The 25,785-nt window shown below is 38.8% G+C and overlaps 4 protein-coding genes across 11 annotated transcripts; 1 reads left to right on the forward strand and 3 right to left on the reverse strand.

Annotated features, from left to right (window-relative positions):
* Positions 1–195: 195 nt before the first annotated feature.
* Positions 196–2,665, forward strand: LOC149400347 (Cytochrome b561/ferric reductase transmembrane with DOMON related domain-containing protein). The gene is made up of 4 exons (XM_089612490.1): positions 196–562; positions 1,372–1,768; positions 1,845–2,131; positions 2,226–2,665. The coding sequence occupies exons 1-4, from the start codon at positions 335–337 to the stop codon at positions 2,499–2,501; spliced, it is 1,188 nt and encodes a 395-aa protein (XP_089468616.1). The 5' UTR covers positions 196–334; the 3' UTR covers positions 2,502–2,665.
* Positions 2,666–2,717: 52 nt separating this feature from the next.
* On the reverse strand, positions 2,718–14,004 carry LOC149400348 (Tetratricopeptide repeat (TPR)-like superfamily protein). 6 transcript variants are annotated; one of them, XM_089612487.1, is made up of 25 exons: positions 13,711–14,004; positions 13,391–13,490; positions 13,243–13,304; positions 12,754–12,846; positions 11,551–11,623; positions 11,225–11,431; positions 11,078–11,145; positions 10,687–10,818; positions 10,556–10,597; positions 9,962–10,462; positions 9,696–9,850; positions 9,085–9,607; positions 8,947–9,009; positions 8,750–8,851; positions 8,322–8,642; positions 8,139–8,231; positions 7,938–8,039; positions 7,719–7,823; positions 7,451–7,584; positions 6,959–7,142; positions 6,731–6,862; positions 6,378–6,490; positions 5,928–6,015; positions 3,254–5,395; positions 2,718–3,013 (listed from the first exon to the last, which is right to left on the reverse strand). In XM_089612487.1, the coding sequence occupies exons 2-24, from the start codon at positions 13,449–13,451 to the stop codon at positions 3,377–3,379; spliced, it is 5,373 nt and encodes a 1,790-aa protein (XP_089468613.1). In that variant the 5' UTR covers positions 13,452–13,490; positions 13,711–14,004; the 3' UTR covers positions 2,718–3,013; positions 3,254–3,376. The 6 variants fall into 6 exon arrangements, with proteins under 6 accessions (XP_089468613.1, XP_089468610.1, XP_089468612.1 ...); XM_089612484.1 differs by having other exon boundaries at positions 13,391–13,494; XM_089612486.1 differs by having other exon boundaries at positions 13,391–13,494; positions 13,601–14,004.
* Positions 13,482–16,965, reverse strand: LOC149400349 (uncharacterized). The gene is made up of 4 exons (XM_089610416.1): positions 16,428–16,965; positions 13,711–13,826; positions 13,577–13,599; positions 13,482–13,494 (listed from the first exon to the last, which is right to left on the reverse strand). The coding sequence occupies exons 1-4, from the start codon at positions 16,963–16,965 to the stop codon at positions 13,482–13,484; spliced, it is 690 nt and encodes a 229-aa protein (XP_089466542.1).
* A 5,440-nt stretch (positions 16,966–22,405) lies between these two features.
* Positions 22,406–25,059, reverse strand: XRCC3 (homolog of X-ray repair cross complementing 3 (XRCC3)). 3 transcript variants are annotated; one of them, XM_089613515.1, is made up of 3 exons: positions 24,984–25,059; positions 23,464–23,661; positions 22,406–23,385 (listed from the first exon to the last, which is right to left on the reverse strand). In XM_089613515.1, exon 3 carries the CDS (start codon positions 23,383–23,385, stop codon positions 22,546–22,548), a length of 840 nt encoding a protein of 279 aa, XP_089469641.1. In that variant the 5' UTR covers positions 23,464–23,661; positions 24,984–25,059; the 3' UTR covers positions 22,406–22,545. The 3 variants fall into 3 exon arrangements, with proteins under 3 accessions (XP_089469641.1, XP_089469643.1, XP_089469642.1); XM_089613517.1 differs by lacking the exon at positions 24,984–25,059 and having other exon boundaries at positions 23,509–24,960; XM_089613516.1 differs by lacking the exon at positions 24,984–25,059 and having other exon boundaries at positions 23,491–24,960.
* Positions 25,060–25,785: the final 726 nt, after the last annotated feature.

The following is a 25,785-nucleotide window of genomic DNA, read 5'->3' on the forward strand; positions in this document are numbered from 1 at the left end:
AATGGCTTTACTTTCTCACAAAGGAACTGAAATAATTATCAAATACATAATTTGAGAGAGAGAGAGAGAGATTGGATTGGCGGGAATCACAACTACCAAGGCCCCACAAAGAAGCAACAACAGCAGCTATATTCGATGGAACCTTAGAACCCAAGAGACTATATATTACTCATCAACCACCTTTTAAGTAGAAGTTCAGTCCTTTTCACTTCTCTCACATCCACTCGTCTCTCTCTCTCTCTCTCCCCTCTGTTTTTGGCTTCTTATTATTCTTCTTTCTGTCTTTCCCAGTCTGTCGGTAGAGTCAAACCTCTTGTTCTTTCCTCTTCCAATAATGGCCAACAAAATTCCTGGAAGAGGCTTTTGTCATGTTTTGAGGTCTCTTGTTGTCGTTTTATGCGTAGCGACGACGATAGTTGTGGGCGAAGATGAGAGTGAAAGCAGCTACAACGCAAGTGGCAGCGAGATTTGCGACAACGATCTCGGAAGCTTTTTGCCACCGCCGTATAATAATCTCTCCAGCCTTGTTTGCAAGCCAATTTGGAATACTTTCGTTTTGAGGGTACGTAATTCATCACGCTTTCCTTCTTTTGTGTACCCTGCAAGGTCGATGTTTTTTTTTTGTTCTTTGCCTTCCTTTCTAAGATTAGAAATTTAACCCAGGGAAGTTATGTAACAGTTCCCATAAAATGCAAGGTAATGTAAAAATGTCAGGGTAAAGAAAAATAAAAGAAAAAGGGAAAGTGAGAAAATAGACACTAACGCGAGTTTCATATCACCAATAGTTATACATTTGGTGATATATCACCAAATTATGTAAAAATTTGGATGAATTTCGCTTTCCACCCAATCCCTTTTTAGTTATACATTTTTTCCTTATATATCACCAATTTCTGGCTGCCAATGTCTCTTTCCAAGCGGAATCACCACAACCACTTCCATAAGAGGACCATGTCCCTCTTAAGCCCCAACTCACGTCACCTTCCATGAAATTAAGTGCAGAGATAGCTATTCCTCAAAATTCTCCCAAAAGAGTACCATATCATTTTCTCAATTTCTAGGCTAACTGTGGAAGCTATACAAAAAAAAAATGAACATGTAGCATGTGGCCGACATGGGGATGTAATTTTTCGTCACTTCCGACATGTTCCACGCCTCTAAATTTGATTCACAACTCTTTCCATTTCAAGGATCCCAAATCAGAAAAATAATAAGAGCTCACAACATTTATAAGGTGATGAGTTACTTGTCTAATTTTAAATTGGAGCAAACAGCAAACACCAGTCCAAAAAATAATTGGATCCGACCCTGCAGTGATAGCAATGAAAATGTAACAATAACAAAAAGAACAAAAAAAAAATGTGGTTGCAGTACACGCAGAACGAGGAGAATGTGGTGAGCATAATCTTATCGGCGGTTTACACGGCTGGGTGGGTTGGGATGGGGCTGTCGAAAGACGGGATGATGGTTGGGTCGAGCGCGATGGCGGGTTGGGTCACAAGCAAAGGAGAGGCCAGGATGAAGCAGTTTTATTTGCAGGGCTCCAGAAAGTCGCAGGTCATCGCCGGAAAAGGCGAACTTCCGCTCACCGGAATCCCTGCCTCCGTCGTGCTCCACGGCCCCAGAATCTACTTGGCATTCCAGATGAAGTTCAACCAACCGCTTGCTCGCCAGCCACTCATTTTCGCCTTCGGCTTCGGGTATCCCACGCGCCACCATTTGACCCAACACGATGACAAAACCACCCTCGTCTTTGATTTCTCCGCAGGTTTCGTGCTCTTTGCTGAACCTCTTAACTAGATGTTTACATGATCTGGTAAAAAAAAAAAAAAAAATTTGGGCAGGGTCTGCGACAAGTGGGCCGAGTGATTTTGGAGGGATGAAGAAGAGGCATGGGATATTGGGGATACTGGGATGGGGTCTGATTCTTCCATGTGGAGCAATAGTGGCTAGATATTTCAAGCACAAAGATCCTCTGTGGTTCTATCTTCACTCGATCATCCAATTCATTGGGTTTGTGTTTGGCCTTGCTTCTGTGGTCCTTGGCCAACAGCTCTACAACAACATCGGAGCCCATTTCCACACGCACAGAGGCATTGGCATTTTTGTTCTTTCTTCAAGTATCCTTCAGGTCCCAAATCCAGTATTAACTATGAACATTTGGTTGCGTGAATGACAAGAAAACGTAAATGACTGGTTTATCTGGTTTGTTCTGTTATGCATAGATTTTGGCGTTTTTCGTTCGGCCAGGAAAGGAAACAAAGATCCGCAAGTACTGGAATTGGTATCACCATTCGTTGGGAAGGCTTGCTCTCTTTTTTGCTGCTCTGAACATATTGCTCGGCATCCGAATCGGAGGCGCCGGGAACGATTTGAAGATAGGCTATGGATTCATTTTGGGCGCAATTCTCCTCTCAACCGTTGCTCTTGAAGTGTTGAGATGGATCAGAAGGAAAGAGGATCCGAAAACAGACCCGAACTTTGCAACGGATGAGCACTGAACAAGGCTTTTTTTCGATGTTTTGTGTATATAGCCTGTAAAAAGGTTTGCCAATTTTCCCGCCATAAATTGACATACAATTTGAACTGTGGCTGCAAGTACTTTTTTAAAAACAAGATCGATCCATGACAGGTTTTTTGTTTTCCTTTCGTAGAACATAATTGTGCCTCAGATTGCATTCATCTTACAACTTTTTTTGTTTTTTTTTTTTTAACAAAAAATAAAATAAAGTAAAGGTTGTAAATGGCAAACTAGTTTAAGAAATAATGAATAGGCCAGTCAGAAAGGCAAACAAAAAAAGTTACCGAAAAAAAAAAGAGGACAAAATTGGAGGTCGTATACAGTTTATTCCAGTTATTGAGCAAAATCAATGCTATAAAAATCGAAAAAACTGATTTCAATATTAATGCTGTGGTCCAAACTAAGAAAGATTTCCTACTGTCTGATTAAGCCAAAATTGTCACCTCAAGAGCACAGCCTCGAGGAATTCCACGATATTTTCCCAACATGAACCTGCAATTCAAACATACAAGAAAGTTCAAACATTTTTAGTTACTTCAGAATCCTTCATAGGTCCCAATGTTGAAAAATTGTAATAGCTGAAAGCCTAGAACAACTCCAAAAATGTTGGTGCTTTTTTGAATCAGTCGTTCAAATAACAAAACCAGTTTTGGAATGTAATACTAGGTTTCTCAAGAGAAGATTATCTGAATGGAAATACAGATGACAAACACCAATAATCAGAAGACTAACCTTTCCCGTTGCTCGGTTTACTCGGAAAACGCAACATCTTATCCTCCATTGTCCCTTTTTTGCTTTTACAATAGATGTTTTTCCATAAACATAGTACATGATCGTAAAAGTAACAGGGCGGTTTCACGTAGCACTGGCTTTGCTATCTTCCCTTGGAGGAAAGTCGGTTGCGTTTGGAGCATCACTCCCTCTGATTACTCTGTTATATATGACTTTGAAGGCCTGAGAGCCATAGGGTCGGCTCAGCAAACTGATCGGCATTCTCAGAGTCTGCTTTCTGTTCCTTCTTCCCCTTATCAAAATACTGAATGTTTTCTCTCTGTCCATCTTTTCCTCAGCACTTCCGGCGGGCTTTCCATAATTCTTGATTTCGGGCTCGGCCCCAGAACTTTCAACCGTTCCTAGATCTTGAGGACCATTTTCTTTCACATACCTGGAACCAACTCCAGCTAATTCATCGGCATTATTACCTGATGCCTCATTTTCTACGAGGCTCACTTCTTTCGCTATCTCCACCACGTTGTCGATGTCGGCGGGAAGAATTGGAGAAGAATCGTTACGTTCTAATTTCGGCTCCGGTACAGGATTAGCCAGCAATTCGGAAATCGGTGCAGGGATGGGAAAATCAGCCGGGTGGCCGCCGGGCCAGACCGGGCCCGCAACGAACTCAGGGCCATTTGGGTTCATGTTGCAATGCCACGTGAAGTGGTTCGGGTGAAACCCGCTGCTTGTCACAGGAAAAGTACTGCAAATTGGTTGGGGCTGAGTGAAAGGAGGGTATATGAACGGCAGCGGCTGAATCATGTTCGGGGTCGGAGGAGGAGATGGGAACATGTGATGAGGGGACGAGCACATAGGACTGACCGCAGACAAAACTCCCCCAGGACCCGCGTGGAGATTCATGCTCACTGACCAAGGTCCCATTGGTGGAACGGAGCCGGGACCCACAGGGAGAGTCAGGTTCAGAGAAACGGGCACGGGATGTGCAATGGGTGGTGATGGGTTGAACGGAGCCGCAGAGGCTGATAGCTTCTTATTGGTAAGTGCACGGCTATCGCCTGAAGGCACCACCACAGACTTGTCCTTCACTTCCTCTGTCCCGGCCAAGTTAGGGATGGGATTCTCATGAAGTTCAAAAGCAGTTGATAATTTCTCGGATATCAAGTCTGTAGAAGCAAAAGAGTCTTCAATTACATCAAGAACCTCGACATTGTCTTCGAACACCGTCGCGGGGGTTTCTTCTGCTGAGTTCGCCAAGTGAGACTCCACTTCCTTTATAATAACTTTAGTCTCCTCCTTCAAAAGATCCGCAGCGTTCTCATTTTTCTCTTCAACCATTGTTTCTACACTTGAAATGATCGATTCTCCACTTCTTTTGGCGTCGTACGCTTCGTCTACGTGTTGGTGGGGTGCCCCGGATTGTGTCCTAGTGATAGTACCGGGTGGAGCCAAAGCCACTTCTTTGTACGAAGGAGATTTTCCTAGACTAACAATAGAGCTCTTCACAGCAGTAGGCTCAACCGATGAGGAGCTTTGACCAGGCTCCGAGGGAGAGCTGAAAGACGGGCCACCATTCCTTGAAGTCTCTGACACGTCAGTTTTATCAGACAAAGGCACCGACTTAACCCTGTAGGCTACGGATTTAACCATCCTCCGACCATGCTTTGTAACCTGGGAGGGATTGGAAGCCTGTTGTTCCACTTGGCTTCCATTTCCATGAGGTATGGCCTTCTTCTTTACAACATAGTACCTACTGTTCTGAAGATTATTTGAAGCAGCAGGATAACTGGTGTCAGTCTCAACTTGCTTCTTCTGGTAAACGTAGACTTTGCCAATAGTTGACCGGCGGTGCTTTGGACGCCGCCCAGAAGAGTTCGCTGATCTAGGCTTTTGAACTGGCTGCCATCCTTCATCTCCTTCGCCAACAAATGTATCAGAAGATACATCACTGGAACTGTTTGGCCTTTCTGGGGCAGAGTCTTCTAATGCTACCAAATGGGGCTCCCCTGGTGCATCGGAGATTTCCTGGATCAGCTCTGCCTCGCTTTGAGGTTTATGTACCAGTGTCTCTTCATCCGACGTATCTTTTGGAGACTCGTCGGAACTTGCTAAACCAATTGTTTGATAGGATTTTCCCTTCAACTAGAGAAGAAGATTGAGTTAGTACTATAAGAATTTGCATTGAGAAAAAAATAAAAATTAAAAAAAATAAAAAAAATAAAAATAAAAATAAAAATAAAAATAAAAATGAACAGTGAATGCTTTCATGTGACATAATGCAGAAGAAAGTACAGAAGCCTAGGGACAAGGTTTTCAGTACCAAAGTGGAGATTTGTCACTTTTCTAATTGAAATTTGGGTATCCCTTCTAAATTTTTTTCACAATTTTACGTGGTACGAATCATAGGTTCTAACAAAACTTATTTCTCACTTGTGCGTGCATGTGTGGGTGTTTCATATTTCTTGCAAATAATATATAAAGACTAAGACAGTCAAGTTTCCTCCAAAAGTTGGAAACTTGAAGCTGCAGCCACAAGCACTTCTAGAGTCTCAAAGATTTTCTTGAATCGTAAACCTTCAAAGAAGATTTTAGCTCAACTAATAACCTGAACAAAAAAAAAAAAAAAAAAAAAAAAAAGCTATCCATATATCAGAAGTTTCAAAAGCTAATTTACCTTTGTAAAGTTGTTCCTCCTCTTTGCTGCTGCATCTCTTCCCTTTACATCTTGATTCGGATTAATGTAATCAAGCAAATCAGACACACTGGCAAGTTTTATTTCAGATAAAATATTAGTATAAAGAATTTGTACTAAAACAGGCGAATTCCATGCCCATCATACAGAATAGATAAGCACATAAGTGCATGATATTCTTAATACAGATGGATTCCCTCCATATTTCATCTGGAACAGATTAATTATGTTATTTATCTTATTGTGATCTATAATTAGTAAAAATAGGCTCAAGCCTATGTAGCCTCAGGTATACACAAATAATGAAAGCTTCCAAGGAATTATAGGCATGGGTAGGCATTTTTGTGCTGCAAGCCACAGAAGAAAATGAAACCCGATGGAATCACGGTCAAAATAACGATGAAATGAAAATGAGTGACCATTTTTTTTTACCTCAGGTGGCCTTTGCTGGCTATAGAAGCATCAGGCTTTCGAGTGCCGTTCCGTGCAGCTTCTTGCTGTTCAAAAGCCTTGGACTCAAAATACTCAAGCCACGCAGCAGCGTCCTGAATCAATTAATCAAACAAATTCAACGTTAGTTCAATTGTGGGTGATAAAGAAAAACGCTGCGTACATACATGAGCCTTCAAGTGTAACAATTGACAAACCACACCAAAATCTAGAATCACGCGGTGATCATATCTATCCAATTATTTGTATGGTCAACTCAGACTACTAGAGCAGAGAAGATAAGAGTGATTTAAAACAAGAGATATAGAGAAGCTGTCGGTATGAACAGAGTATACCTGGGTACGCAGGTCATCGGGACCAAGCTTTGCCCTCAGAATTTGTAACGTGGTCTGCTCGTGCTGAACACTTAAAGGGTACGCTTCCATCAATGACAGAGCTATTGCGATGGCATGGTAGCTTGCTGCTGTCTGAAGGATTAGAAAATAGGAGCGATACTTAAAGTTTCAGAGCAAGAAACTAAATTGCCTCGTAAAAATTGAAGTGGATGAATAAATGGTACAAACCTGAATATGGTCCGGTCCAAGTAACCTCTGGTTACATTTCAGAGCTTTGTGAAGATATCTGAGAGCGACATGCACATTTCCGAGACCTTCTTCCATCATAGCCACATTGATGTACGTTGCAGCAGTGTTCGGGTGAGATGGACCACATGTCAAGTGCAAAAGGTACAACGCACGTTTTACATACCTGGACAACAATTTCCATACATTAGCGGCGGAAAGATGTTTGGCATAAGGGAATTCATTATGCACATATATGAATGGATTAGAATAACTGTGTACTGTAGGATTACGATAACCTATTGATATGAGCACCATATAGATGTATTTTTGTTGGTCCATTTTCTGTTCGGTTAGAATAAATTATCGAACCACAAAGGTGTACGGAAGAATTACAATAAACTAAAGCGTCACCGGACAAAGACCATAAAGGAAAACCTACATCAGAAATCACTCAACAATCAAATATATTATATAAGAACGAAGAAAGCATACTTGAGAGCCAACTCCGTGTGCTGAAGCCTGTAGTAGAATACAGCGAGATCCCCATAGCTCTTCATCGTGTCTGGATGATCAAGTCCTAACTCTCTTTCATTGATGTCCAAAGCTTTCTGTTGGTATATTGTAGCCTGGAAAAAACAAAACAAAAAGAAGAATAAGGTCAGAAGATTTCTATTTCTCACAACACATGTAAAAATTACAAGGTTGATTACTTTAAAATTACTATAAGTCTGGCATCAAACAAATAGTATGAAAGGCAGACCTGATTGAAATCCCCGGTGTGATATAGAACTACAGCAAGGAGGCTATAAGCTCCTGCAGTCATTCGATGGTATGGACCGCACACTGCAACAAGCTTTGCAAGCGCCTACGAGACCAACATCACAAGTTATTACAAGCTGGAATGTAGGGACATATTTGAAACAACACAGTTTGCTATATATACAGTAGTGTAAAGAAAACCTGCCAAAACACAGTATACCTTTGTTCCATAAGCAACTGCATCTTCGAGCTTCCCTTTGTCCAAAGCTGTTTTTGAAGATTCTAGCAGCTGTCTCCCATCTGCAGAAGAGCACGCGGCTTGCTGCGCAAAAATAAAGAATGCAAAAGCAAGACCCGAATCAGAAAACCTTATGAAGAAATTACTTCTACGTTTAGAAGGAATTTGTATGAGAATCCTTACCTTGTGCACCGGGACAAGGCTGACAACATCTAACTTGCAGAATGGATCAGGCGAATCCATGTCATAATCCCTCGGAACCAACTCAATACCGACCTAGAAAAAAGGGTTTCAGTAGAACGTAAATGGGTAAAATAATAGTGCTGAAGTGACTAGATCCAAATTCTCATGCTGTATCTGGCGTACCTTATGACACAGTCCACGCAAGATTGCAAACTTCCTCAAGTCCTTGAAATCGAAGCTGCTGCTAATATCCCAGTTGTATCGCTTTTTCAGGAATACCTCCAGCCATCTCCACATGAGAGAATGAACTCTAGAAGACTTGTCAACCTTGTGACTTTCAGGAATCCCAAGCATCATATTCAAAGCCGCAGCTATTGATACAGCCATTTTTTCTTTGTCGGCGACTGAAGAAATTACAGCCTGAAGAATGTGCTTGAATGCACGTACTATCATCTCATGAATGCAAAGTGACTGCACATGAGATAGCTTCTCGGAAAGCTTGACCTGGTCAAAAAGGATTAAAATCCAGTAGTTATGGAAGGTACTACAATATTGAAAAATATTTTGATAACTTCAAGAAACACACTTGTTGAAAGTTACGAAGCACTTACAACATGTCCCAGAGAACGCATCCGCAGACCCCTAGTGTGCATGAAATCGGTCAAAGTCCGACCATCAACTGGAGAAAGCTCCAACGAACCGAAATCTGCTACCTGTAGTTTTTAAAAACACTAAACCCAGGAATCACCATAACCATGTCAAGTGCAGAAATGTAATGCTGTTTGATCAAACAATATCCAGTAATTACCAGTTTGGGAAGCGCAACATCCAAGTAATACTTTTGAGATAAGTCGATTAGCTCTTGAAGAGACTGCAAGCATGCAATAGGGTTAGCTCAGTTCATGGTCAAGAGTAATAATAAAATGAGACACTACAGATACAGTACCTTGCAGTGTAGCCCAGTTTCTGATTCTTTCAATCGAGCAAAGGCCGCGTCGGATAACAGGTTCTTCAGAGCAACTTCATTGTCTTTGGCACTGGTTTCATGCTGCAACTCTAAAGAGGACGACGAAGCACTTTCGGCTTCCTGGGTCACACTATCCGAGGGAGACTTTGAGCTCTCTATTTGCGCTTTGTCTGACTTCTTTTTATTCTTGAGGGACCTAAGTGGTGTACCAAGTCCCTCAACCTTCAATTCGTTCTTAGTCTTCTCACCGCTTGGTTTCTTCTCCTTTTCTGCATTTTTCTGGTCTTGCAAGTGCTGAATCCAACAGGCTCCAAGTTCCCACCTCACGAACTCGTCCGAACTCGCGTCCTCTTGCTCCAGTTTCACGAGACTGTCTTCCAACAGCTTCTCAACGAAAGCCCGGGGAACAGAGAGATCTTCACATTCCATTGATTGCAGATCCAATCCGGCCTTATTATTGTTCTCCGTAACTTGTGCGTTGTTGTGCAGTATCAATCTCAAACTAGGAAAAAAAAATGAGAAGAAATTTTACATAAAATCCCAACGTTTATTCATATCAAGATCAATTGATCCAAACGTATCAGAATTACCTGTTAATATTAAGGGCGTTTGCACCACCTTCGGGCTGATCAAGAAACTCACTACCTTCAAACGATAGACCGGCTTTTGCAGCTCTACCCTCGACTTTCACAATGGCAACATAGCCGCAATACCTCAAGTTAACGACCCCAAGAGTAGAAACATCCTTCAGCAGAGATAAATAATGAAAAAAAAAACATTAAAAACCTAGTTTCACCAATTTAAAAATATAGAACAAACTGGAAAAAATTTCCGCAGCTTTTTTTTTTTAACTTACATGGGCAGCGGTGTTTTCATCAGCCGTAATCCCTTTCAACAGGTTTCTCTCGATCGGGCTCTTATCGGCACCGTCCCCCATCGCTTGAACCCCATCGATCTTGGTGTCTATCTTTCTGCTGGCGTCGGAAGCGTCTTTCGCGACCGTTATGCTCAAATCACCCACCACTTCTCGCCCTTCCGGAGCGGAGCCGTTCATCACGCAGCGAACAGCTTCGACGGCCTTGAAAATTGAGACGTCGACGAAGAGGCTGTGGAGTAGGAAGGCCCTTCGGTCTCGGAGCTGCCTCTCTTCCGGGGTCGTGCAGGGCATTGACGCCACGAACGAGAACTCGGAGGCCCAAGGCAAGAGGTCGCTCTTCCCGTCCCTCCCGAGTCCGCCGCCGTTCCCTCCCCACAACTCGTCCTCCGCCGGAAGGGGCGGGAAAGCCGCCGGAGACTTGGCCGCCGTCGGTGGCACCAGCCATGTGTTTGCTCTGAACCCGTACGGAAGGTTCCCAAACTGCAGATCACATCACACACACCTCCACCGTTACTATTATTGTTTATTTATTGCAAAAGAGACAATTTGGGAAGGAAAAAAGAATGGCGTTACCTTGTTCCGCTCCGAGAAGGCTTTCATGAGATCTCCATAAGCCTGAAACAACACGAAGATTCGTTGAAACGAGAGAGAGAGAGAGAGAGAGAGAGAGAGAGAGAGAGAGAGAGAGAGAGAGAGAAACTGACATTGTCGAAAGCTCTGCTGAGCTGACGAAGCAGGTCAATGAGGTTGCGGGAGTGAATCCGCTGTTTCCCGATGCTGTAGAACCCATTCCGACAAGCCTCCACGTGGACAACCTTCCCGTTGCAAAGCTTCGCCTTTACCACCCAAAAAAGAACGACTCAGCTCAATCAATAGAAGAAATTAAAACGAAATTAGTCGAACAGTATATTTTTCAACCTAAGGTCATACTTCGAGAAAAACAAACGACTCAACCCAATCAATCGAAGAAATCAGACGAAATTAGTCGAACAGTGTATCTACTTTAGCCTAAGGTCTTACTTCAAGAAAAACAAACGACTCAATTAATCGAAGAAATTTGACGAACAGTGTATAGTATTTAACCAAAGGTCTTACTTCGAGAGAGAAAAGATGATCGACCGGCGAGAGCTCGCCAATTCGCCGCCTCGGCACTCTCTTAATGACTGTCAAAAGAAAAAAGTGTGAGAGCGAGCGAGACAGAGATTGCGGCGAGGGAGAGCAGGGGCAGAAAAGGGAATTTACACTGGATAGGGGGAGCGAGGTGAGAGAGGGAGAAGAAGTCGTAGAAAGCGCCGAGCTCCGGGCACGACTGGCTTGGCTCCTCCTCCGGCGTAGACGGCTTCTTATCCTGCGCACCAGGCGGCGCAGGCTTACCGGAGCTTGTCGTGCACGCCACCAGGTCCAGCGCCCGTCTAACGTGCGCCGTCGCACTCTCTTCATCGTACTCCTCTGAAAAAATAAAATAGAAAAGCAAAAAAATAATTAAACCAAACTAAGCCTGAGGTGAGAAACGACGTGTCGTTAGTTACTTATATGGCGGGAAATGAAAGTTAGAGTAGATCATGTACCTTCGAGCAACGTTAGAGTGCACGGCTTGAGTGCCGACACGTCCACCGTATCTTTTAAGCGTGGGCCTCTTACCTGTGATTCACAGCCAAGTGGCTGATACTGATAAGTCCGTCTCGTTTTTAAAGGGGAAAAAAAAAAAAAAAATCTTACGATATTACATGGGGTTTTATGATTATCATATACAAACTCCATTTTGATTTTAATATTCTCGGGACCCGGATGTCGGAATGAGTGAATTATTGTGAAGTTGTTCTCTGGAGAACTGTTATTTTATCTTAAAAATATAACCTATATAACTCTTTAATGTTAAACGTTAAAAAAAAAAAATTTAAAAATTAAGCGTTCTCTAGTTGCTTGCTTACTTAGTTAAATATTTTAAAAATGTCGTATAATGTAGCTTCCATATACAAATATTTCTAAATATTTTCACACGGAATATATAGTCATAGGTTTTAAGTTGCATTTATATTGGGTAAAGAAAATCATTTAAACTGAAATTAACATATACAATTTATGTTCAAATGATTTAGTTGATGAATGATTTGTTATGATTATTCAATATATAACGAATACTTGTTTGTTGCCATTAAACTAATGATTGCGAAAAAAGCATATCCTAATACTCAATTTTTTTTGTATGAAGAGTTGATCAAATACCTTTAAATTCGCTCAAAGAAAAATACGGGGTATAAAAGAAGGAGAAAAAAATAACTGAAGTTTAGAAATTACGTTGAAGAGTATAATAAATACAATAAAACCTAGAAAAATTAGGTAATTATTTATAATTATCATTATATCATACAAAATAAATGGCTTCATTATATATTTTATAGTTTCTTAATTTAAGACAATAATTTAGTGTATTTAGTTTACAGTCATGACTATATACAGTACACACACATATGTTGTGCCCAATTTTTTTAGAGAGGAAAATACTGCTATATTTTAGTCAATTGGCTTTCTTTACTCGTAGTTTCTTTTGTGTCAAGGAAGATTTATCACAAACCTCAACTTCATTTGGCATTTTTCGAATCCTCATTTAAGTTATTAGTCACAAAATGTCAGGAGGTATGCATAAAAAAGAAGGGGATTAATTATCCTTGATATATGGAAAATTAATTTGCCATTATAGATTATAGCATATAATTAATCTACTTATCAAAAAAACTTATAGTTCCCTTATAACTATTCTGTAATATTACCTCATGAGAGAGTGAGTAATTTGTGATGTTGCAAGTTTCTGTGTTAACAGATAATAACCTGCGAACGTCGATTATCCTGTCCGTCGATATCCCCTGTTTAAAAATTCAAAAAACAAAATTAATGAAAACTTATAAAATAATCGAACCTAACTAACAAACTAATAAAACGACAAGTTCGTTTCGAAAATTATAATTACAATGCTTCGCAAAAAATTAAGAAAATAAACCTCTTCTAGAAGATTCTTGGTTCTATCATTATTCCAACTTTTGGATCTTATTGTAAAGATTCGAAACCAATTCATTTTTATTTCCAAATTGGCTTACCATGTAACGCACAAAACAAAGCAAAACACGAACCATAAAAGCACAAGAAGAGAATTTGCTGTATTCATGAATAACCACGGTGGTTTTTGTGACCCGAGTCATATAACAAACAAAATTAAACTCCGTGAGTTCCAAAAAAAAAAAAAAAAAAAATTGAGTTATGACCTTGAGATTGACTTGGGTCTCGTCTGGAAGGTTCACAGTGATGTCCATGACCACCGGAAGAACTGCAAATAATAATAATAATAAACTTGAATTAAAAAAAATTAATACTTTTATAAATAATACATATATAGAGAGAGTCCATAAATACTTTTCTCTTCTTTCTTCTTCTTGTCTCCCTTGACCTTTCCACGGTTGTTCTTCGGTGCCATTTTCGACCTTGCTGAAACTTGAAACGTAAATTACGTGGCCTTCCTGAATTGAAAATATATATTACGTTATATTATATAGAACTTTGGTCCTTTTATGAAGGTACTAAAAAATACACTGTTGGGACCTCAGAAATATTTCAACACCTAACTGTATTAAAGAAAGTCAATTCTTGAGAAGTTATGTCAAAACGTGATAATTCAGAGCAAGCAAGAGAGAGGTCACTTTCTATGGCCTATGGGAAGTTGGAGAAATGATTACCAAACTAGCAGAAGAAGAAGAAGAAGAAGAAGAAGAAGAAGAGCTTTTTTCTGGGGATTGAAAGCAAAAGAGACTCTCTTTAATGCACTTGAGAAAATGAACCAGAAATAAAAACACTGCAAACGAGAAGCCTTTTATTGGGTGTTATGCATATTAGAGAGAAAGAGATGAACTTATTGAACTGCCATGAATATGAAATGAAGCGAAGAGAAGATGGGTTTTTTTTTTCTTTCTTTTATTTAAGGATAGAGAATGGATAATGAAGAAGTAGAAGCAGAGTAAAGGAAAGAAAAGGAAATGAAGTAACGGTGAGAGGATTTTAAATGGAAATAAAACCAAATATTGCGAGAAAACGAAAACAAAATAAAATAAAATAAAAATGAGAGAGAATGAGATGTAGTAGAGAGGTGAGAGTGATAAGGAAGGAAGGGTTGAGATTAAAGAGTCAGAATGGTGTACTTGGCATTTTCTGGGCAGTCCCTCTGGCTTATATGCACAGTGATTATCATTTTGTGGTTTTCCTTTTAAATTTTGTAATTTCGTGATTAGAAAAATTGACATTATTACACATTGTTTTGTAGGGAAAGAGGGATGGTGCACTTTGTAGCAGGATAAAAAAGGTCGGAGATGGTAGTGGGGTCCACTGTAATTAGTCAGAAAATCGCAACCGTTCAAAAATTACCAAGCGAATATATTTCAAAAAGAATAATGATTCTGACAAAAAAAAATTAATTAAATAAATAAAAGGTTGATAGTGAAGATTCTAATCGCACTTATACTTCCAAAATAAAATTAATTAACAATAGCCTTTCTATTAGAAATGTATGATTTTAAGAAGAAGAAAAAAAATGATAAGCGTTGATGGCGCTAATGCACTCACGGAGTGAGTCCCACTTGACAATTCCATTTGTTGTGAAATCACTTAGCCAATACGTAAAAAGACAATCTTGATCATAACTTGAATTTCAAGTAGCCTCAAATCGACTTCATATCAATGTATTCTCACACACGGATTGGGCCAATTTCCTCGACGATCGCCTCTCAACTTAAGTCCGCGTACGAAGAAGGTGCTTTCTCGTTCAAGCGCTAAATTGACGATCGCCTCTCAACTTAAGTCCGCGTACGAAGAAGGTGCTTTCTCGTTCAAGCGCTAAATTGAAGCTCGAGGCTCTTTCACAAATTGCCAAAGAGATCCAATGGCTCGGCTCGTTAATGATTTGGACTTCGTGTCCCTCTTACCTCATCTACTACTGCTATATGGCATCACAAGCAATCATCATAGACTTTAGCTTCGAACTTGGTGTTCCACGCCCAAACAAATCATATTTGTGGCTTGCCAAAAAAAAAAATCAGAATATCGTGAACTGGAATAGACCACTAAAATTTAAACTTTTGGTGCGGTCTAAAACGATTTTTGTCTTTACCATTTCGGTTGGTTTTTAGACAGATCTATAACGGTCCAGTCCAGTTTCAAATTTGAAGCAACGGTTAGTCATTTTAATTTTTTTTTCCTAAGAAATTATAACCTACTAATATGGATCTAACATCTAATTAATAGAACATTTATGTTAATATTGCTTCTAAAGATTAGCTAATCTCTTATTTAAACCGATCTAAACCTGGAGCATGTCTAAAACGATTTGGTCCGATTTGATTTTTTTCATAGACGATCTGATTTCAATATTTTAAAACCATTTATAATGGTTCACACCAATTTAGAGACTGATTTTAAACCAAACCAAATCGTGCACATCCCTAACGATCAACATCTATTTTATATGCGATCTCGTCACCAAAATTATAAAAGTATGATATATACACACGGAAGAGCAGCTTATTGATCTTATGGCCAAGCCGTTACCTGAGTGTCGCTTCAACATGCTCGTTGGAAAACTCGGGTTTAGACCAACTCCACCCGACAACACCATTTTCTACTCTATTTTACAGTACATGTCACATCAAACACTATCTCATCTCCGACCGAACTCTATTTTTTACACCAAATTGAAATATTAATTTTATATTCAACTTTCTCTTATTTATTTCTATACCCTTATATTTATTTAATATCTTTCAATTATACCACTTATTATTATTTAATAATGAAGTATTACTCCATAAAATTATTCAAAATACAAATTAACACAAAGTAAAATTAATATTTATTAAAAACAAAATACAATACAAAACAAATAACATAAAATAAAATAAAATAAAGTACAATTACACATCTGAATTAGAATATCTCTCCCACAAGTGGTCGATCAATGCATTCCGGAACGTGATATGTGCATCTTTGTCTCTTATTTGTCTGTAGCGACTGAAAAACTCTTAAAATCGCGTATCATCATTCTCCGCTAATTCAACCCTCAATTGTGACGTTTCTATGTTAACTTCAATGGGCACGTTGAGATCACGCTCATCTTCTATTATCATGCATAATTATGCATGTAGTCATTATATCTTTAAGACATCTTTTCTCCAAAATCTTGACGGTCCCACCACAATTGCAAACCGTTCTTGGAGAACTCCAAATGCACGTTCTACGTCTTTTCTACAGGATTCTTGCTTCATTTCAAAATATTGTTTTTTTCGGCCACGGGGTTCTCGAATAGTTTGAACAATAGTAGACCATTTTGGATATATACTATCAGCCAAATAATAACCCATATTATATTCATTTCCCTGTATGATATAATGAGCGGGGGGAGCAATACCTTGAGTGAGATTGGAAAATAGGTGAGAAGACTCTAACACGTTGATGTCATTGTTGCTTCCCGGCATACCAAAATAAGCGTACCATATCCAAAGATCGTAATTAGCCACAGCTTCTAGAATAATTGTAGGTTTTTCGCTACGACCCGTATATTGTCCGGCCCACGCGGTAGGACAATTTTTCCATTTCCAATGCATACAATCCAAACTACCCAACATTCCCGGAAAGCCACGTTGTTGACCTATATGAAGAAGTCTAGCAACGTCATTAGGAGTTGGTGATCTTAAATATTGCTCAGAAAATACCTCCACCATTGCTCGGCAAAACCTCTTCAGGCTTTCAATTGTCGTGGACTCTACTATTTTGCAGTACTCATCTGTGGCATCTGCCGGAAGACCGTAGGCCAGCATCCGAAAGACAACAGTTATTTTTTGAAGTGGTGACAACCCAAGTTTGCTAGCACGATCCAACCATTGTACAAAATAGTTGTCGTGACTTTTAACAGCATCCACTATTCGGAGGAATAAAGAGCGAGACATTCGATACCTCCGACGAAACATGGCCTCGTTGTACAGCGGAGATTATGAGAAGTAATCATTGAAAATTCGCCGGTCTGCACTCTCTCGATCCCGATTGATGAAAGCATGTCCTGGAATCGAGCCTCCTACGTTGCGCTCAATGGTTTGGTCGGCGGCATGGTCGTTGAGAATTTACATGATCGTGATATTATTTTGGATAATTTGATGACATATAGCTTCCTCCTGCTCATCAATTTGAGTCATTTGAAGTTGAAAATCATCATCAGAGGAAGAAGATGATGAATTAAAACTCATTTTGAGAGATGAATGATGAAAGATGAAGTGTGTTAGAGAATGTGAATTCAAAATCATTTGAACTGAGACATTATTTATAGGGCGTTGAGTGTAGATGCCGGTTTGGGAAGCGTGAGATTCTTGATGGGTGATGGCATTGAGTGGTCACATCACGTCAGAACCCAGGAAGCGTAAGAGCTTTGATGAGTAGTGGCATTGAGTGGTCACATCACGTCAGAACCCGGGAAGCGTAAGAGCTTTGATGAGTAGTGGCATTGAGTGGTCACATCACGTCAGAACCCGGGAAGCGTGAGATTCTTGATGGGTAATGGCATTGAATGGTCACATCACGTCAGAACCGGTTCGGGAAGTGTGAGAGCTTTGATGAGTAGTGGCATTGATTGGTCACATCACGTCAGAGCCGGTTCGGGAAGCGTGAGAGCTTTGATGAGTAGTGACATTGATTGGTCATAACACGTCAGAGCCCGGGAAGCGTGAGAGCCTTGGGTGAGAAAATATTCTATAAATAGTATCTTCCATAAGTTGTGTTTTCATCCAAAAAATTACTGAGCCTTGTGTACGATACATTACAAGAAAATGACAAGTCGAGCTTCTGGATACTCTCATGAAGAAGACCGACTTCTTTGTCAAGTTTACATAGAGATTTTTCAAGACCCTATCATTGGTATATACCAATCATCTGATAGTTTTTAGAGCCGTGTTGAAAACACCTACAACAATGCAAAAAAACCAACTTCGGAGATGCGTTCAAAGCGATCAATTCAGTCCCGAATCCAAGTAATTGAGAAAGCTACAAGGAAAATGCATGCATGCATTTGGCAAATTGAGAATAGACACCCGAGCGGTGCTTCAGCTGAAGATATTGTGAGTATTTTAGCTATTTTCATTTTTTTAATATTATGTTATTGTAATTGGTTATATATCGACTTGCAGATGGATCAAGCTAAAGTGTTGCTTGCAGATGATGAAAAATTCAAGAAAGGTTGGAAGTTTGATCATGTGTGGAACATCATCAAGAATTTTGAAATTTTTTAAGACGGAGCCTCAAGTGCGAGACAAACATCTCGAGGTTCGTGTTCTTTTTCGGAGTCCGAACAACAAACTCCTGAGTCGGTTAGACAATCATCTCCTTCTGAGCGACTGATTGGAGTGAAAAAAGCCAAACTAAAAATGAAAACGGATGACAAAGTAGCGTCTTCCATCAGCAAGCTTTATGAAGGAAATAAACTACTTCTTGAGCAGCTGAAGAAGATAAGTGATATGAGGGAACGCCTCTTGAAAAGTATAGATAAAGTTAATAATTTGAAAACAATCAGAGAAGAAAATAAAATTATGAAAATGGATTTAAATAGAGTATCAGATCCTCATGTTTGTGCATTTTGGGAAGCTGAACAAGCCAAGGTTTTACAAAAGAGAGCCGAACAACAACAATCTCAAACACCACTTCCTAATTCCGATTCCGATCCGATTCATATTCGCAATATTTCACCGATCTTGGAGGATCCGACGATAATCTCCCCGAGTATTAGTTTATGTATTGTAATTTTATTTTGTTGTATTGTGTTTTTTTTTTTTTTAATGTCTTTTTTTTAGTTTTGCATTTCGATGTCATTGTAATGTTATTTCGTTTCGGTATTAATATTAATGTCATTTTAGTTTTTCTCAAACTTCAAATGTCAATGTTGTATTTTAAAATATTGTGGTCTTTTAAAATATTTAATATATAAAAATAATTTTTTAGATAAATATGAAATACTTTTATGAAATAGTGATAATTGAGTAAATAACAAAATTTGTAAGGACTAAATAACAAGTGAAATTGCTTTTGGCGTGATGAATAGTAATGCATCATATATAGCGCAAAACAATAAAGGAAAAGCAGTTCACGCTATATTGGCGTTGTATTTAACGTTCGGTTGGAGTGAATGGGAACACCAAATCACACTTATACAGCTCGGGTGGAGTTGGTCTTACGGATGGCTATATTGACGCGTACATTGTCAAGCTGAGCTAAACTAACTATTGGCAGTTAGTGCATTGTTAGTGTTCTTGTAAATAATCACGTGTTATTATTAACTGATCACCTAATAACTAACGTATTAATAAAATAAAAAAAATATAAAACTGATGATGTATTTATATACTCTCTGATCACCTCGGATATCGTTAATGAAAAAAAATCATTTCCTAGATTGATACTTTCTCTCTCAATCTCTCTATCCTTCTTACTCTCGCTACTCAGAATCTTCATTCTATGTGTGTCGTTCGTTACTTTGCTAGAACGCTTACAAAAATATAGTTTAAGAACTGGATTATAAAAATTCCACGCGGTAGTAACGGTCCTTTTGATTTTCCTCTATTGTGAAAAAGAAATTAATCGATACATATTAGTTTTCAGCATGAAAACAAAACAAAGGTCTAATGATCAATTTGCTGTTGCGTGACGTGCTTCTCCACCAATTTTTTTTTGTTTCACAATAAAACATTTCTTAATTTTAACGGTTCTGAGTTTTCTACAATATTTGTAAGTTGTAATAGGTCTAATATCAATCGAGTACGCTTTAGGTGTCAAGTGTCAACTAAAAGAGAAAAATAGCATTTAATTATATGTTTGTATTTTTCCTATTCGGATATGATTAAACAATTGTTTTATCCAGCCATAGCATACGTAAACGGACGGGAATGTATTTTTATGCTGGCATGGTATATAGCTTTACTGCTTAAGAAGGATTTAGACACCGCTAAAAGTGTTTTTTTAAAGTTTTTTTTTTTCGTATTTTCAGAAAAACTTCAGAAAAAAAAAAACCTGATATAAGAGTGTTTACTGACAAATATGTCATTAAGTCACATAGATTATTAACAAACTTGTCACTAATTCACATAGATTAGTGACATGTTTGTCAGTAAACACTCTTATATCAGTTTTTTTATTTTTTTTTTATTTTGTAAGAATGTAGAAAAATTATTGAAAATACTTTTAGTATTGGCAATTCCCCGCTTAACGATTCCAATGTACGAAAATTAACATATCGATGTTTACATTTGAAGCCCATTTTAAATGCGCATTTTATTTATGTTAGCGTGAGTAAATTTATGTAAATAGTGACTGGAGGCTTATAATAAATGAGATTTTTAATGGGTAATAAGTTTATGACTTCGATTATATCAAGTCTTATTAAATATTTCAAAGTGAATAGTGATGAAAGAGTGATTTAACATTATTTTTATAAATTTCATAAAAATTGGTCGAACACTTGAAAAAATTGGAAATGATTAATGCGGTGGTATACGACATAACTATTGCAGCCAAATATGGTCGCATAAAAAAAATTAATGGGCAACAACGATTCCTTTTGAAATTATTGTCTTTTAATTTAATTGTGCTACAGACTTCAGCTGTCATGAGTTGTGGTCTTACGGGCTGCGGTGACTTATGGTAGCTAAAAATGGTCATATGGGATCCTGTGCTATCTCATTTCCTTTATTATTGGTATCACATAGAAAATGAGAAAAAATCACATTGTAAAAGATGGTACCGATACCAACCGTAAAGTGGGTCCAATGACCCCCTCAACTTTTGAAAAGTATAATTTTACTCTTTTTTTTTAATAAATTTTTATAATTTTAGCCCAAATTTTTATAAGTTTGCTCTCCTGAATTTTTTTCTTTCAAATTCTTCACCCTCCTCTCTCTTCCTCATTGGAATTCCTAGCACCGTCACTCGTCACTGCAGATGAATGAGAGTGCGAAATCTCTTTCACCGCATGCACTATAATACTGTCCATATGGATAGCAAGATGACATGAATAAATCAACTATTTGCTTCCCTGATTCTCTAAAATCAAATGCTAGCAATTGGACAAACAAAATACCATAAATGAATCTTAAAATTAATGTCAACTAGTGGCCAGTGCCACTCAAAACTAAATTGGTTTTGTTGGTTATATTTAGCCACTTAGTTTAGTTGGGTGGGCGGTATGAAGTTTTTTTTTTTTTTTTTTAAAGGCAGCTTAGCTGCAGTGGGGATTGAACCCACGACCTCCACACAGGATAAATCTACATAGTTTTGGTTTTGGTTTTGTTTTGTTTAATTATTAACTAGTAGATAAATCTTTTTTTCCCCTACTATAGAAGCATTATGCTCGGCATCCAATCCTATAAAAAAGAAGATAAAAAATAATCAATTTGTAATTGGTTAAATTTACTCATTTTGGTGCCAAGTGTTAGTTCATAGGCTTTTGGCAATGATATCATATCATCGCGATTTTGTTGGAGAGCCAATCAAACCGTCCCAAGCGCAAAAGTCAACACGAATCCATGTTTGCTTCACAAATCACAATATAGCAGTGTTGTGTTTATTTACTCAAAGACACTCTTCTTTTGACCTGCATGACCTCACAACGACAAAACTATAGCTCTTCCAAAGAATATATCACTCCTTAAAGTCTCTCAAAAAAAAAAAAAAAATCACCTTAAAGAGCACATAACCAGAGAGGGGCTTTTTTCCTTAGCTCTCTTGTGGGTGCAAAGTGGAAAATCCGAATGGCTGATTGTTACACCTCACGAATCACACTTATTCGAGCATTACAACACTAACCTGCCAAAGGTATGAGAGAGACCATTTCTAAAATTTAAAATTTTTACCAACACTTTTGCTGGAATTTCAGATTTCCGGCAAAAATAATTCACCATATTTTTTGAAAATTTTCGCTAATCTTTTTCAAGAGAATGAAATATTGCACATCTTGTGACTGGTAGACGATTTAGTAGATTTTTTCTATTCTTTTTTAGCCATACAACCTTGCGTGGAATCGATTATAAAAGCGGTTCCTAACGAATGTCAGTTGTCAATTAAGAAAAAGAGAGATTCTGAACAGGAAACTTGTTTCCAAATGACAAGCATTTAATAAGAAATTGTAAAAATGCCAACTCTCCATACAATCATTGTGTAACGAAATCGTTATAATTTATACAAAGAGCACGTATCTTTTCTATGTTCTTCTAACCTCTTATCATTTACATTTTTCATGGACATGATTTAACGTATATACGTTGGGCAATATGTTATCAAATATACAAACGACATGCAATTGAAGGACCTCTAGAAGAAACATTAGGCTTTCGTCCGTGTGAACTTGATACCATATTTCCTTTAGAATTGGTTCTAAGAAACCCCCATATGATACTCTTGACTATTAGAAAGGAATATTTAGTCAAAACAATCGAGTTAAATTTACAATGCCTTAAAAAATGAAACATGATCTGACAGTCCTCCGAATACAAAGATCATGTACGAGTCCTCTCAACTCCGAGAACCCCATCTCTGGTGATCACAAACTCGGCCGAGGATTCAGGCAAATGGGGCGCGAAAAGCACGTGAAGCCTCCTCGTCGTGGATCCGTCGGCCTGTTCTTCGCGGGACAAGAACAGCCTCGAGTTCACGCAGTTGGACCAACCCAAGCCCAGAGCCGGACAAACCCGCCGGCCCGACGAGCGCAGAGACCTCAAGTTCCCGATCTTGAGCCCGTTCCCGTTCGACCCCCCCGCCTCGCCGACGAAATCAACCACCTGGTTGGTCACCACGACCGCGAGCCGGAACCGCCTCGCGACCCGCCGGAGCTCCGCGGAGATCCGGAAGAAGAGGGCCGACCGGCGCCGGAGGTCGACGGCGGTGTTGTCGAACTCGGAGCGGAACAGCGCCGCGATGGAGTCCACGACCACGAGACGGAGCGGAAAAGCCGGGTCGGAGGCGGAGGCGAAGGATTCGATCTTCGGGATGTCGTCGAGGAGCTGATCGGCGGAGTGGACGGCTCGGACGAAGACTCGGTCGGAAGGGTCGGAGCGGTGTCGGAAGGAGGGGCAGAGCTGGAGGAGGCGGCGGGTCGGGAACGGGAACTCGGTGTGGAGGAAGATGGAGGAGGCCGAGAGGCCGCCGAGGGAGCGCGGGAGCTGGGCCGCCAGGCAGAGCTGAAGGCACAGCTGGGTCTTGCCGGAGCCGCTCTCCGCCACGATTTCCGTCACCGACTCGCAGGGGACGCCGCCGCCGCCCACGCACCCGTCGAGGATCGGGCACCCGAGGCTGCATTTCTCCGCTGCCCGCAAGGCCTCCGGGGCCGGGAACGCCATCTGCAAAGATTCGATTACTTGGTATCTTTTTATTTTTTTTTTTTTTTTTTTTTTTTATAATAATAGCTTGAAGCTTACGATTAGAAAATGGGTCAGACATCTTACAACCAAGGAGAATAAGACCTCGAGGTGACAAAGATTCACGGCTAGATTCGAATGAAACGCATATTATGTGTGAACTTCCGGCGGACCTCCAAGGGAATATCCCTAACCTCACTGATTGACTCTGTGTTCCATTAGATAGCCCAGTCTAAAGAAACAAACCCCTAAACTGACCTGTAAACACTTGAAAAGGCTAAGTATAATAAAATGGTTTATTATCTTAAACCCAGGGTCTTATCAGTATCCATATTTTTTTTTTCTATGTATTATAGAACAATTTTTCGAGAATATCATCATCTGAAGTAATGTTTCTAGTAAAATTGATAGTTTTTTTTTTATATCTATGAATGTGCTTGGAAGCTAAATTAAGAGCTGTTTGGGAGAGAAACTGGATTGTTAGTATGCACTAGCAGATAATATCGTATTGTACTCAGACAAATGTGATCGTTTTGACTGTGAATCAGTTCCGTAACATTATTAATAAAATAGATATGAGTACACAAGAGAAATGGATCAGCAGTGAGGTTTTGATCATAGCAAGAAGCAAAAGTGACTGGAGATGGTAAAATGGGAAAGAAAAGTGTCGGATAAGAGTCTAGATTCACATCCAATGTTAGGATGAAACCCGCGCCTTTTACAATCACTTAACCGGTAAAAATTATACCATAAATAAGCATTGTTTTTTTTTTTCCCAAAAGAACGAGAAAAAAAAAATTACATATTTATGTTTAATTTATTTTGATGTGGAAGAGATTGCGAAAGCCTCAAATTGCAAAAACTAATGCAAGGACTTGGGGCTCTCTTCCTATCATATATATTTCTTTCCCTTCCCATAAACCATCTCCAATATCGCCACAACCGTTTCCTGCTCAAACCTTTTACTATTTTAAACATCATATCCGATTTCTTTGCTTGTTAATGTTCCATATGAACCCCAAATTTCGAAGAAAAAAAACAGTAAATACAATAAAACAACAAACACGCGCAATATATTAAAGCAAGGTTTTAAAAACGTACGTACTGAGGCGTGGAAATGGTAAAACGCCCGGAAAACGCCTCAGTAACGTATATTTTAGGTCTGGAAAATGAACTAGCTTAAACACCACTTTGCAGATTTGGACTTGTTATCAAGACTTTTTCTTTTTCATTTACTTTTATTCAGTTTCGAGACTAAGAAAAACGCAACCCTAAACTTCTAAGTCAAAACCCAGGACAAAATCCCCCAAAATCCAAATACACGAACAAAAACCATCATAAGCCCTAAAATCAGGGACTCTGGAATGCTCTACCTGGTATATCTTGGTTAGACTTTACAAAAAACGGAATTCGAATTTTAGACGATTTCAAATTACATTATTAACCACCAAAAATTACTCTGAGTAAAAAACACATCAATTATATATTTTCGCAATGAAATAGGGAATTCAAGCAATACTAATCAACACGTCGACAAAATTAAATAAAAAAACTGAAACTAAGAGTTTAAAGAACATCACCTGGGGCTCGTGACAATGAGGCGGTGGGAGAAGGCGAGCAATAGGGAGCGACGGCTAGAGGGTTTTTATAATCGTACAGGTATCACATACTAGGTTTTTATATTTAAGAATTATATATTTTTTTTCCGTTATATATTTTGATTGTATTCTAGAAAAAAGTTTGAAATACCGTTTTCGTTGTTATTGAACCTCATGATTTACGAAAAAATTGAGAAATCGATGAAAAATTGAAAGAAAAAAAAAATGAAAAGGGGTAATCGATTTATGCATTTTTCCATGAAAAACCGATAAATTGATAAAAAACCAAACGAAAAAAATGTGACAAAATATATTTAAAATATATACATGTAATATATATACATTGTATATAATAAATACATATATTTTTTAATTTTTAAACATGTATAAAGTAAATAAATTGTGTATATAGCCTTTTTTATATACATTGTATCCAAAATCAAAACAATCACAAAAGATCGATTTGTTATTATTTAATGGGACTCGAATTCAAGTCGAAGATGCTCAACTACAAAAAACAAATAACTAAAAATCAAGAAACATGAACGTACAAAAATATGATTTTATTGAGAGAAAAATGTGTAATACAATAATTAATTGAGAGTAATAAATAATGTGCGAGGGTGATTAAAAAAAATGTACATGAATACTCCTATTAGATTCTATTTATAATATTTTATAATCCTAGATCTTAGAAATAAGGATGACATGCTAATAGTCGTTGACGTGCCAACTCTCCCACTTATTTCCGAGTCTTCCCCTCTTCTCGGATTGACAAACACGC

This window comes from Urtica dioica, chromosome 4 (assembly GCF_054948205.1).
Source record: "Urtica dioica subsp. dioica isolate 48M chromosome 4, U.dioica_male_clone48M_v1_H2, whole genome shotgun sequence".
Classification (NCBI taxonomy): domain Eukaryota; kingdom Viridiplantae; phylum Streptophyta; class Magnoliopsida; order Rosales; family Urticaceae; genus Urtica; species Urtica dioica.